General features: G+C 44.9%; 1 protein-coding gene across 2 annotated transcripts in view; it reads left to right on the top strand.

Annotated features, from left to right (window-relative positions):
- LOC111861925 (integrin alpha-PS2) overlaps positions 1-14,403 on the top strand; it is a 326,722-nt gene that overhangs the window by 185,824 nt on the left and 126,495 nt on the right. For both annotated transcript variants that reach the window (XM_023846892.2, XM_023846891.2), the window contains exon 4: positions 6,536-6,656. In XM_023846892.2, the coding sequence (XP_023702660.1) occupies positions 6,536-6,656 (121 nt within the window). The remainder of the gene's footprint in view (positions 1-6,535; positions 6,657-14,403) is intronic.

Here is a 14,403-nt window from a genome sequence, read left to right as displayed (position 1 = left end):
ACAGGAGTGCTTTATCTTGCCCATCTATAATGAAGATTCGCTTTTCAGAAATTTTATGAAGTTTGAGTTCAGCTTCATGTAAAGCACAAATCCGACAGGCGTACAGACAGGAATGACATTCTTGCAAAGACTTCAGCGGGAACCCGTAAAATGGTTTGAGCTTTGAAATTTATGTAGGACCTACAGAGAGACGAACACGGCGTCTGCATTATGCCTTCGCTTGATGTGGTTCTTGGCAATAAACGCGTACAAAATACATTTGTAATATGAGTCGAAACAACTGAGCAATGTGAGACTGTCTGCAGTTACCAGAATGCCTCTGGTTGGCACTGGGCACGCCTTTTCCTGGTGAGTCTGTTGGTTGCTCATGTGCTGAGGTTTTTTGGGCGGATATACTGTAGGGTCAGCCGCCATTGTGCCCGCTTAATGACTTGTGTGGGTGTTCTCGCACTGCTATTTCGGGATCTCGGAAATTAGGCCACGCAAGCAAGGGAGCGGGCCGCAAGGCCAGAAAAGATATCTCTCTTCCGGGCCAACAGCACTGCCTACCTGTGGTGAGGATGACTTTGAAAGTTTTCTCATCGTACTCCAGTTCATTCGGTATTATGACGGTCTGGACGCCTGGGGATCATTCCTAGAAGGGCCCAAGACATTTTTGTCTATTACACAGCGTCCAGAAGGAGCCGGGATAGCGCAGTCGGTATAGCGACTGGCTACTGGTTGGATTACAGAGGGGTCGGAGTTCGTGACCCGGTAGGGTGAAGAATATTCTCTTCTCCACGTCGTCCAGTCCGGCTCTGGGGCCCACCCAACCTCCTATCCAATGAGTACTGGTGGCTCCTTCCATGGCCGGGCCCGGGGCGTGAAGCTGACCACTCACCCCCAGCTAGTGCCGAGGTCGAGAAAATGGGTGTTATACATCCACTCCCCCATATGTCTTCATGGCGTACTGCTTAATTACTTAATCACAGGGAAAATTTTACTGTACAGCGTCCAAAATTGGGCCTACACAAAACCTCTATCCAATGGGTGCCAGTGGCTCTTTCTTCCGGAGGTAAAGCGGCAGGAACGTGAAGCTGACCATTCACTTCCATCTACTGCTGAGGTCAAGAACGGCGGAGCTGCACATCCATTGCTCCACACTTTTTCATGGCTTGGTTATTAATTAAGCACAGGGAAAAATCTGCCTTTAGTGTTACATGAGCGATCAGTACTCAGCGCGGTGACCAGGCTACGGGCTGGACGATCAGAGAATCAGGGTTCGATTTTCTTCGCCATTGTGTTCAGTCTCTGAGCTGCTGTTGAGTAACTAGATAGCAATAAAACAGCGATCAGAGTGTGCACGGCTTAAACTTAACCTGAAGATGGAGGTAGTAAGTTCCTTCAGATCATCGGTAAACTACTGCGTCTAATCCCAGAGGTCACTTAGTCCTAGAACGGCTTCAAACTGTCTGCTTGAACTTTTAGACAACATGGCGGAATCCGAAATTATGGAAAACAGTAGGATGTTGGATTGGTGAATGTGGGATTTGAGGTGTGAAAATTACGGTCATCTGGGACATGACACTCTGTTTTTTTTTTTTTTTTGCGCAGGTTTTCTTGATTTTCCTCCGTCTTTAAGCGAATGCTGAGATGGTTCCTGAGTTCCAAGTTACTGCTGAGCGCTTCTCACGCAACTGTCAAAAACAATAAAATTCCTCCCCAAATTAAACAGTTCGACATTGGTTCAGAAATTGAAAATTTGGCGTCCCCTGTCTCAAGCCCCCACTTCAAACATTCTAAAGTCTTCGCTTAATATATTACTTTTTTTTTTTTAATTCGCTTATTGGGGGGTGGGGTCCAACTGGGTCCAATCGGCACGGCGGCCACTGAATGGCCTATTGTAGCATGCCCCGGGTGATTATGATGATGGATAATTTGGTGGAATGAAGATTAGCAGAGGAAACTGAAGTACTCCGAGAAAACCCGCCCCAGCGCCACTATTTCCACCACAAATCCCACTTGACCAGACCCGGCATCGAACCCGGGCCGCCGCGGTGGGAAGCCAGCGACTAACCGCTTGAGCTATGGCGCGGCCTACATATTACCCTTACTATACAGACGAATAGGCCTGCTAACAAAACGGTGCTCTCTCTCTTCCCGCAATAAAGTCTCTCTCTTCTCCCATGGCTATTCACTTTCATTTACTCTCCTGCTATAATTTCTGCCATTTTGTCTTACCTTGCAGTTTGGTAGATGCCTATCACAGTGGCCAGGCGGTCTAAGGCATGAACCGTCTTCTCCCGCTTGAACACTGGGATCGTGGGTTCGAACCCCACTCTCGAGGCATGGATGTTTGTTTGCATTTATTCTGTGTTTGTGTTGTTCTGTGTGTATGTAGCGGCCTTGCGAAAGGCTGACCCCACGTGTCCAAGTCTTTGGCGTCTAAAATACCGAAAGTTGTGTTTAGGCTGAGCAGCTGTGGATCTCTGGGCTTCGGTCATATATTGTGTGTAAAACATCTCTGATATTGCTTCATCACCAGACAGTGACGTAGATTGTGACGTTGTCAGTAGACAGTTACGTTTTATCTTCGGCGTATGATGGGAAAGGGATCCTTAAGGTGTTACCTATATTGAGAGAAGTTTTAGACGGATAATAGCATGAGGGGCACGCGGTAGCGTAGTTGGTTGATGCACGTTGTTACAAGCTTGAAAGTTTGCCGGTTCGATTCCCGATGAGATTATTGGATTTTTTCAATTTTCCTAATCCTTCCAGCCGCACTGTAGCCCTGGGGCCGACTCAGCCTCTAACAGAAATGAGTACCAAGAATTGTCATTGGGGCAAAGGTCGGCCGACGCATAGAGCTGACAACCTTGCCGCCATCTATGAGCCAAGTATCTAGAAAATGTGAGAGCCTCGACGTCTCACAACTCTATGCACCTTCACGGCCTCTTACAGGGTTAACTTTATCTTTATTATCCCAGCATTTACAACGAACTACTTCAGGCAGGTTAATCTGTGCCCTGGCCAAGATTCGAACTTGTTATATCCCGAATGCAATTTGGAAACCTTGCTTGATCCAAGTTTTTCGGTAACTGAGATTTAGAACCATAAGTACAGAAGCTAATACTTGCTCAGCCAGTCAAATTCCTCGCACTTTATGAAAGCCAAAAGTTCACCAGTCTGCACGCAATAACCCCTCAATCGGCCCTTTACTGAGCCAGATGGATCCAGTCCACATTGCCCTTTCCTACTCCTTGAACACTAATTTTAATAATATTGTAACATATAGACCCGTTGCTAGGAAAAGACCTCGAAACAGACGAGACAATAGCCGTTGCTATGCAGTGATCTTGAGACGGACGGTTATATTAGACCAATTTCTGAGCAACGGCTCGGTAAACACGTTCCCGCTGCAACGGTTACGCATGCAAAGCGGGAAAACAAGGTGTTGCCTATGCGGTCCGCGCCGAGAAGTTATATACAAGAGAATTAAGGCAACCAGTTCAGTTGACAGTTGGCAGGCATTTCTGTACTGGAATCTTGTAGGACGGGCCTGAGCGCGGGAATACAAATTTTGAAGTTCTCTTCTGCCCCCTTAAAGTTATCCCTCTTGGCACCAAATATTCTCCTCACCACCCTGCTCTAAAACACGCTCAGCCCATAATCTTCCCTTAATGTGAGAGACTAATTTTCACTCTCGTACAAAACTGTAGTTCAGTTAACTTTAACCTTTGCATTCCCTTCTTAGACAGGAGACGGACATACAAACGATTTGGAACTTAACAGAGTAAGCCAGGTCGCGCCATAACTCAAGTGGTTAGTCGCTGGCTTCGATCCCGGGTCTGGTCAAGTGGGATTTGTGGTGGACAAAATGGCGCTGCGGCAGGTTTTCTCCGAGGACTTCGGTTTCCCCTGCCAATCTTCATTCCACTAATTGCTCCACAATCGCCCTCACCTATCATCTGGGACTGGTACAATAAGCCAGAAGTGGCAGCAGTACAAGGGACTTAGTCCCACCCCACTAGCAATAAAAAAAAAATAACATAGGAAGCCGCGAATTTCAACTACTTTAATTTAGTGTCGTTTCCAAACATGTAATTAAAATGTAAATTTAACCCATGTATTGTACTTAACTGATTAATCGCTGCGCCTAGAAGGGGTATGGGAGATGTACGTATTGTTGACCTCGCGCCGATCACCGTGGCGCGCACTGTTTAAGACATGAACCGCCTTCGCCCGCTCGAACGCTGGGCTCATGGGTTCGAATCCCACTCAAGGCATGAATTTATGTGTTTGTGTAGTTCTTTGTGTAGGTAGCTGCCTTTCGGTTGGCTGATCCCCCGTCCAAGGAGTTCTGCCGAGTGTGTATAGAATTAAGAAATTTAAAAAGCGGCCAAGTTCCGACAAAGAATTTATAACGATAGATAGTTGACCTCGGCACTAGATGGAAGCAAGTGGCCAGATTCACGCGCCGGCCGCTTTACCCCTGGAGAAGGAACCCTCTGTACCCATTGGACAGGACGCTGATTAGGCCCCGGTCTGGATGACGTGGAGAGGAGAAAAATCTTGTCCGTACCGGGACTCGAACTTCGACCCCTTGGTCGTCCAGCCCCTAGCCAGTCGCTTTACCGACTGCGCTATGCCGGCTCTTCTGAGATCTGGGTAGTACCTCGGTAGCTCGGCAGGTAACATTATTTGTGAAACGAGTAAGGGATACAAAATACAATTATTGTTCTTCTTCTTCTATATTTGTTGTTCCCACTTGGAGGATAGGACATCTGTGAAAGGCTTCGTTTCACTTCAGTCTCTTAATCTAAGACAGTCGGTAAGACTCCTTGTACGGGGATCAGCCCGTCATAAGGCCGCTACTTAACACAAACACAATAAAAAACAGACATCCAAGCCTTGAGTAGGATTCGAACCCACGATCCTATTTTTCGAGCGGGGAAGACATTTCATGCTTTATTCCGCCCAGCCACAGTGATCGGCACAGAGGTTGATACGCATTCCCACTCTTGTAACAGCTGTGCTTCCCGCCGATATCTGTATGTCCTGCTTGAGAGATTGGGCAGTGCATGGAGAGCGCGACGGAGATGCATCGTGTGGCCGCCATCAGTGCTGCCCTCACGCATTACCGCGCAGTACTTCTGCGCCTAGTCATCTTGGTCTTGAAAGGGAAGACTAACGTATGCATGTATGAGCTTCCGGTATTGGGCGTTGCGTGCTGTGACGTGTCTGCTGATGTATCGAACACGAAGCAGAATCATCCCTAAAAACTGATAGTTTCTCAGCTGATCAAGTAATTTCCCGACAGAACCTGAAATCTCGTTACCGCGACCGTAAGAACTTGCCAAGGAACCGTATCCAGAGCCAGCCGAATCCAGTTCTTTTTTTCTGTAAGATATATTCTCGGAAATGATTGTAAAATCAAATAAGTGATTGATTGATGGATTGATTGTATTTTTCCTAACCGCTTAGGTTGTGGAGCATAGTTTGTACTCTTCACCAGATACAAGTAGAATGATAAAGTCAAGGATGTTGAATTGGGCATAGCATGTAGAATGCATGGGGAAAAAGGGAAATGCACATCGGACTTTGGTGGGAAAGCCAGAAGGAAAGATACCACTCAGAGGACCTAGACGGAGATTGAAGGATAGTATTAAAATTAACCAAAGATAAATATGATACGATGGTATGGACGGGATTGATCTGGTTCAAAATAGGGACCAGTGGCGGTCTCTTGTGGGCACGGTAATGTACCTTCGATTTCGACAAAAATTTCGGATATTCTTGAGTTAGCTGAGCCACTAATGATATTCGAAATTCTGACGACGGTGTCTGACTGTCTTCTGGGATTTGACGCCGTATAGTCGGGCAGAAGTTTTCCGTTGTTTCGGAAGAACGTACTACTTCCTTCTTCAGGTCCGAGGGGTAAACCAAGCAAACAGCAAACACTGAACCGCGTTTGCAAAACCTGATTCAGGAATTGACCTGGAAATGATCCCAGAGGTAGCTATAAGATCAAGGGCCGTATTTGCAAATGGAAAGATGGCAGCACCTGGCTGTCCATGCTCGGAAAGTTTCCCTGAATTACTCTCGACACTGAAGATGGATGACAGATTTCGAAAAACTTGTGCCATACTGTGCGGTTTCACATTATATAAGAAAATCGTATTCAACAATTTATTTTTCTACCGGTGTAGTCCATTGTGGAGTCTCCTGCCTGTGTTCCCCATTCCATAATTCACCCCTAGAGCTTGACAATATTATTTTTGAAGAAAGCAGACTTCTGGGATTTGGCACCGTGTATATGTGGTGTTAACCGACGTTTCGGAGGAACGTATCGCCTCCATCTTCAGGGTAGAATGGAAAATAAAAGAAATCCGCAAGCAAAGAGACCGTGAGAACCCTGAAGACGGAGGCGATACGTTCCTCCGAAACGTCGGTTAACACCACATATACACCGTGCCAAATCCCAGAAGACTGCTTTCTTCATAGTCACCGCCGTGAAAGCCTCAAATCTTAAATATTATTTTTGATGTTGTTTCAGGCCTGCGCTCCACGTTACGTTTGGTTTTCCCAAACTCTGAACAGGAGGGATCCCGTGGGTACCTGCTACGTCGCTCGGAATTCTTTCAGGGAATATTCTGAGTATTCACCCTGCAGAACACGTGAGTAGAAAACTTGAGTCTTAATCTATTGTAGCGGTATAGAAACAAAGTAAATATTAATGCTACTTTGTCTGCGTAACGGTGCACACGTGACTGGCATCTGGGAGCTAAAGCGTTGGGGTACCTAAGAAAAGTCCCGCTTAAGTCGTCCTCCATCAGTGAAATCCCTTTTAGGTTCCGACTTGACGTTTGTATCATTATCTCGCAAGTTACGTGTATAACACGTGCTTAAGTGAAGCAGTGTGACTCGGAACTCAATGGTGACAGACAAAATCTGTGAGTGGATGAAATGTGCCGCCAGTTATTTGATCATTATCAGCCCTCAGCGCCATTCGCCTCGAAACAGCATTGACCGACATGCTTTGATATGTACGTACTGTCCTGTCACGATGTTTGTGGATGTGTACTGATCGCTTGTGTTGGCGGTATCATATATTGCCATCAGAGGTTAAGATGAAAAATGGCAGCAGAGCTACATTCGTCCGTCTCCGTCACACGCAGGCGCGGCTTAGTGATCAACATATTGTCACGTGAAGGAGTGTGTGTGAGTGTAGACAGGGTATCGATTGGTGAATGGATTTACTGACCACTTATACACGCGATTCGGAACTACAAGCACTCACAACGCTATATCGCTGATCCACACAATTTAGAAATCACTAGAGCACACGCTAAGTCTTCTCAGTCTGCTTTCACTGGTCGTTTCATGATAACGGATCTTAACAATAGAGATTCTCCAGCTTCTGTGCTCGTGACGTTGCCCGCTGGTTAACACTCCACACCTGAACTCTCAACTTAATTATAGCGCCATCTGTTCACATCTTCTCTTGCACAACTCAGCTGATAGCTCTGATTGCCCTGGCTATAACTTTTCGGCACGGACCACATAGAAAACACCGTCCTTCTATTGTTGCATGCGTATTCGTTGCAGCGTTAACTTGTTTACCGAGCTGTTGCCCAGAAACGTGTCGCGTAAAACCGTTTATTAAGAATCCACTGCCCCAGCAACGGGCGTCATTTCGTGACCATTACCCAGCAACAGGTCTACAGGCTATAATATTTAAGGGGACTGTAGACCTACAGCAGGAATTTCGATTAATCTAGTCAAAGCTAAATAGTCCGAAAAGTAAGCCTAAAAGCGAAATGTTATATTTTACTCTACGAAGCTTCAACACGCTACACTTCACTGTCTCTGTTATTCGATTATGCTATGAGTTCGACCATCAGGGTTTGATTCCCGGCGGCAGCAAGAGATTTTTCTTTCCCCCACGTCGTTCAGGCCGGCTCTGGAAATCACCCAGCCTCCTATCCAACGGGTATTGGGGGACTCTTTCCGCGGGGATAAAGCGGCCAGAGCGTGAAGCTTACCTCCTCCTAGTGACGAAGTCAGGAAATGTGTAACTTTGTGTTTAATTAGATAATTAAGTACAGGAATAATTCTACCTTCCCTTTATTTTTGTGTTATTTTTATTTCACGCAGCTTAACACAGCTGCCAATTCATAATATCCTAAACAGCGCTGAATGGTAAGATGATGGTGAGTAATTAATTGAATAGGACGTGGAAGGAAGTGGTCGTGGCCTGTGTCGAAGTCCTATCCCATTAACCACATTTGTGGGGATCTAACATACATTTATTATTTCATTTGGACAGGCATTTTGGAATATAAATTAATAAAAAATACACTTTTGACATATATACACAAATCTCTCTTGCCGGCATTAGTGTTATTTCAGCTTCGAATCATTCTTCTTTAAACGTTTTATGTTCATCAGAAAAGAACGCCTCTTTTCTTGGTTTCTGAGACATTTAAGCATGTGAAATTGATCCGGCTTAAGAACGTCTACAGTTCAGATAAAAGAAGTGGTTCAGCTAGAATGATTTTAACCCTTATTCAGAAGATCAGCACATTAGAGAACAGACGGCTGCAGGGAATAACTAGTAGAGGAATTAGTAAAATGACTTTTATTAAGACCATGAAGTAAGTAGGGGTGAGAGAAGGGTAGGTACAAGCGGAATTTCATGGAGGGCTGAATTATGTAAACTGATCGTGATAGCTTAACTTTTGAGGACCTTTAGAATGATGCATAAATAACTTCACGTTTATTAAAAACTGGGTTTTTGAAAGGCTCCATAACTGTCAACTGGAGTTTATTGACGGGCTGAATAACTGCCAGCTGGAATTTCTTGACAGGCTGAATGACTGTCAACTGGAATTTCTTGACAGGCTGAATGAATGACTGTCAACTGGAATTTCTTGACAGGCTGAATGAATGACTGTCAACTGGAATTTCTTGACAGGCTGATCAACTGTCGAATGGAATTTCTTGACAGGCATAATAACTGAGCTACCCAAGAACCTCGTACCATGTATATATAGTAACGAAAAATTAATTGATCTTACTCAGAGTAGGATTAAGCAATGACTCCATACATGACGCGTATGAATCGCCCCTTTTATTAAAATTACAGAATTTCGTGACATGCTCAAGAAGTTCACACGACGTCACATAAATTTAATGGACTATACAATTCATGCGGCATGCAGTAGATGGGTATATATATTTAGAAATTTGAAAAATATACTCTCAGAACACAAATTTTGGGCTATTGAATATTATTGTGACATGATACTGTCACGTGCAGGATGGTACGTGCGACGAAAATGACGGGTTCTAGTTCGGATGATTGGATTGTTAGCACCTTGGTTACAAGTTCTCTTACAAGTAATTACCATTAATACAGCGCTATCGCTGATTTACAGAATTTATAGTTCACCGTTGCACATGCACTAGGACTGTTCATCTTCACTTGTCGTCTCCTGGCAACGGCTCTCAACACAGAAACTGTCACCTCAAATCACTATGAAGTTTTGTTATTTCGTCTTCAATCACTCTCAACCTCGGAACCCAAAATTCTTCTGGACTCACTCCTCCAGCTTACGACTGACTCATAACTGCTCCTGAACTAATTCTGTCACTGCATTCACTTCCCTTATAAGCACTCTGCACAGACCACACGGAAAACACAGTCTCTATTGTTGATGATGTACCCGCTTACGCGGAAGTGTTTACCGAGCTGTTGCTTAGAAACGGTTTGCATAACCCCGTTGTTCCACCGCTGCTCGGCGCGGACTACATAGAAAACAGCCTTGTCTATTGTTGCATGTTAGACCATGTTTACAGTGCTGTTGCCTGGCAACACGTTGATCAAATCCGTTACAATACTAATTCAAAATTTTCAGCTTGGCTACGATGGGGTGCCTCCGCTCCATAGCAAACCAACGCCATGGATGTTTGTGTTAATGCCTGGTATCTGACATCAGCTCTAAAATTGTTTGGAATGTACAGAAGAGCAGGAAGGATGTGTATCAGGAAGAATTGTGACATTTGTTCCTTAGGTTAGCAGCAGCAGAATGATTTGCTCTAGTTTCTAAATGCATTCGTTGCATCAGTCATTGCTTTCGTATTATCTATTGTTGGCATCTTCCGCAACTGAAGGTACGAACATGGAAGTTTCGTTGCCAGCGAAGCTACTTGACAGATGTTACACTGCATGCAGATATAAATTAATCGCCATTTCTCTGAATTCGCACATTCGTTATTCGCTGTCCAACTCAATGGAGTTGGACACGACTTTTTTTATTTCCCCTGATATATCTACACGCCCTTCTCCCAGCTTCCCAGCATCTGAACCATACTCACTGCGTTACAATCAGCCTCTTTTCTTGCATTGTTGTGGGTTATAATATTACGATGGTGTCTGTTACAGCATAGACGGGTAGGTAGGTAGGTAGGTAGGTAGGTAGGTGACTGGTGACTGGTGACTGGTGAATTGGGAATGGTTTGCATGGAAGCGGTTGTGGCCTAATCGAGGCAATTCATTCATCAGTGACTCCATAGCCCTTGGTTGGGGTAGGTCTCGCTGGACGAGTGATCAGCCCGTCGCAATGCCTCTACGTACACACAAAACAACACAAACAGAATAAACGCACACAGACATTGAGTGGGATTCGAACCCACGATCCCAGTATTCTAGCGAGCGAAGAAAGTTCATGCCTTAGGCTGTATGGCCACCGTGATCGGTAATGGAGGTAATATCCCCGAATTTTCTTCGACAGTTTGAGGAAAACTACAATAATCTTCAGTCATGGTAGCCGGTTTGTCCGCCGGCCAATATTCGAATCGGTCGCCTTTATCTATACACCAAACCGTTCAGTGCCTCGCCGTTGTGCCAGCAACATATCGCGAAGTTTGATTTTGCTGTGCCGGCAATACATCGAGAAGTGTATTTTTGTAGTACCGGCAACATGCTGCGAAGTTTGTTTTTGCTCTTCAGGAAACATCTCGAATTTCATTTTATTGTCCGACAACATACCGTGAAGTTTATTATTTGCTGTGGCAGTAACACATCGCGAAATTTATTTTTGTTGTTCCTGCAATATATGACGTAGATTATTTTTGGTCTATCAGAAAAATGTTCGCGGTTTTTATTTTTTTTTTTCCTGCTGGAAACGTGTCGCGAAAATCACGTTTATTGTGTCGGTAACAATTTATTTTTGTTCTACCGTCAAAATATCGCAAATAATTTTCTTGTATTTGCCTTCCAACCGCTAGCCAACTGTTCACGCTGGTTCCTCACTCGGGGATTTTCCTACCATGATGATCGAGGCGATACATTCCTCCAAAACGTCGGTTCACACAAGATCTACACGGCGCCACATCCCAGAAGACGGCATTATTCATTATAATAATTTATAATTACTTAACACGGTATATATATATATCTTGGCGTGGCTGAGAGTAGAGTGAATGCACTACAGGCTGTACGACCGAGGTATGTGGCTTCGACTCCCAGCGGTATAAGAGACTTTTCTCCACGCATTCAGACCGGCTCTGTAACGGGCTGATTACAGCTCAAGGTGGGTATCGGAGCTCTCTCCCTTGAGGAGAAGCGGCCGGTTGAAGCTGTAACACGTCAATTTTTATTTTCGTTTATTCCCTCTTCGAACTTCGGCCTAGACACCGACTACCATTACTGAAGTTTTCATGGCGATTCAAGCCTTTCCAGGTCAATGTCGGGATGGCACCTAACATTAGCTTCCTGTCACATTATTTCATATTCTTCATTCACTGATCAGCACCCCATTCAAACCCACATAATCTTGACTATTGACAAGGCCGCGCCATAGCTCAAGCGGTTAGTCGCTGGCTTCCCACCGCGGCGGCCCGGGTTCGTTCCCTGGGTCTGGTCAAGTGGGATTTGTGGTGGACAAAGTGGCGCTGGGGCAGGTTTTCTCCGAGCACTTCTGTTTCCCCTGCCAAACTTCATCCCACCAGATGCTCCACAATCATCCTCACCTGTCATCTGGGGCTGGTACAATAGGCCGAAGTGGCCGCAGTACAAGGGACCCCACTAACAATAAAAAAAAAAAGATAGCTATTGGCAGCGTTGTTAAATAGACCGTGAATATATAAATAGGTCGGTCACGGTGGCCGAGCGGTCTAAGCATGAACTGTCTTCGCTTGCTCGGAAGACGAAATCGTGGGTTCGAATCCCACACAAGGTATTGATATTTGGTATCTGTATGTGTTTATTCTGTGTTTGTGTTGTCCTGTGTTTAGGCAGAGGCCTTGAGACGAACTGATCACTCGTCCAAGGTGTCATGCGTTCTGTAAAATGATCAAAATGAAAAAAGAAAGATAACTCGACACCGTAAGGGATGAGAGAAACTGAGTAAGTAAGTAAGAATATAAAAATAAATACAAAGATGCATTTATTATCTACTGGTATATAACGCCCTGTAGTCCGTTGAAATCCAACCGACGTTTCGGAGCAACATATCGCCTCCTGAGTCAAATAATAAACAGAGCAAGATACTAGCGTGAAAGCAGATGGCAGTCTATTGTATAGCCACCCCTGTGAGAAGCTCAGAGGCTACAAGTGCACTGATTGACTACCTAATGGAAACGAAATGTGTGTCTTTAAGTTAAGGTAAGCTAAAGTTGTCCCTATGCTTAACAAATTACGCACTACGCCATGAAGGTATATGGGGGGGGTGGATGTATAGATCCACGTTTTCTTCACCTTGGCAGTAGCTGGAGGTGAGAGGCCAGCTTCATGCCCTGGCCACTTTACCCCCGTGGAAACAGCCCCCTGTACTCATTGCATCAATAGGAAGTTGGGTGAAACTCAGAGCTTGTCTGGACGACGTGGAGAAGAGAAAAATTTTACCCTACCCGAACTCGAACCCCGACCCCTCGGTCATTGAGCCCGTATCTACTCGCTATACAGACAGCTATTCCGGCTTCCGTTTCTATGGGGTAGTAATTAGTTTTGAAATATTCAGTTGAATGTCAGGCCTCGAAATTTTAATGCCATGGAACTAGATCCTTCTTGCACCAAACATGTTTCAGTTTCCTCAGCAGTCACAGGAAAGGAGCCAAGAAAACAGATCTGAAACGAGGCAAATGAAAACGAAATCCTGGGTTCTAATATTAGACCCGGAAACACAACTACAAGATGTCAGGGAGGGGAAAATGTTCCCCTTCAATTTCTGTACAGAAACGTTAAGAAAGGGGATGTGTATATGAGAAACAAGAGACAGGCGTCCAGGCATATGGAGTTTGTATCTGTGACTTCCTAACGTAACCAAACATACGGACTTTTAAATTGACTGTTCGCCTTCATATATAAACACAACCCGTGATGTACCGAAGCATGTGCACTGGGGGGAACAAAATGACGACTTCAGAATCAAGTGCTTTTATGGCGACCGGCGCATGTATATAACACGCTTTTTTACACCCCTTAAAATTGTCCCTCTGCCGTGATGATGCGTGGGAAGTGTAATATAGCGCCATGCGTTCTTTCTGCTTGGTTGATTATTTAACGACGCTATCAGTATCGAGACTGGTAACTAACTTAACTCCACAGGGCCCTACTTGAGAACCCCCAGCATGCTGAAAGGTGAAAGATTCTGAATTGAGCGGTAACAAGTTTTACCCGAATTATCGTGCTCTTAATTCGTTGTAAATGAAATTTAGTTTTGTCAGCGTAGTTGACTGAGGCACAATGCTACAAGCCGGAAGGTCGCGGGTTCGATTTCTGATGAGGTCATTGGATTTTTTTCAATTGACCTAATCCTTCCAGCAGCGCTATGGCTCTGGGGTCGATTTAGCCTTTAACAGAAATGAGTACCAGGAAGATTCCTGTGGGCTAAATGGAGGCCGGCGCGTAAGGCTGACAAAAACTTACCGCCATCTGTGAGCCGATTGTCTAGAGAAAATGTGGGAACCTTGACGTCTCACGATCCTATGGGTCTTCACGGCCTATTACAGGGATAGCTTTACCAGAGTCGTTAGCAAATATTTTTTTGTGAAATTCGGAAGATCTATTTTATTTATGTTAGGATTCTGGTGATGATTCAGGCTGGTTTCTAATTTGGCTTATTCGTCGACCCTGAAGATGGACGTGAGTTCTTGACTTCCACGGGACTACACGGCGCCTCTATCCCAGAAGATAGAACAGGCAAGAGGCAATAAAAATGCATATTACTTTAACGAACAGGTTAAGAGCATTCAGTTATGGTCGTCTCGCTTGTGGAACCGTATGCTCTTGTAGGCGATAAAAATGATGCCGAACCTCGCCGCCATCTGTGAGCTAATTGTCTAGAAAATGTGGGAGCCTCGACTTCTCCATAAAAGGCATGGAATATATTTACCAGCTGAGCGACTAGGCTAGCTATG

This window comes from Cryptotermes secundus, unplaced genomic scaffold, assembly GCF_002891405.2.
Source record: "Cryptotermes secundus unplaced genomic scaffold, Csec_1.0 scaffold84, whole genome shotgun sequence".
Taxonomy (NCBI): Eukaryota; Metazoa; Arthropoda; class Insecta; order Blattodea; family Kalotermitidae; genus Cryptotermes; species Cryptotermes secundus.
This window is presented reverse-complemented; position numbering and strand designations above follow the sequence as displayed.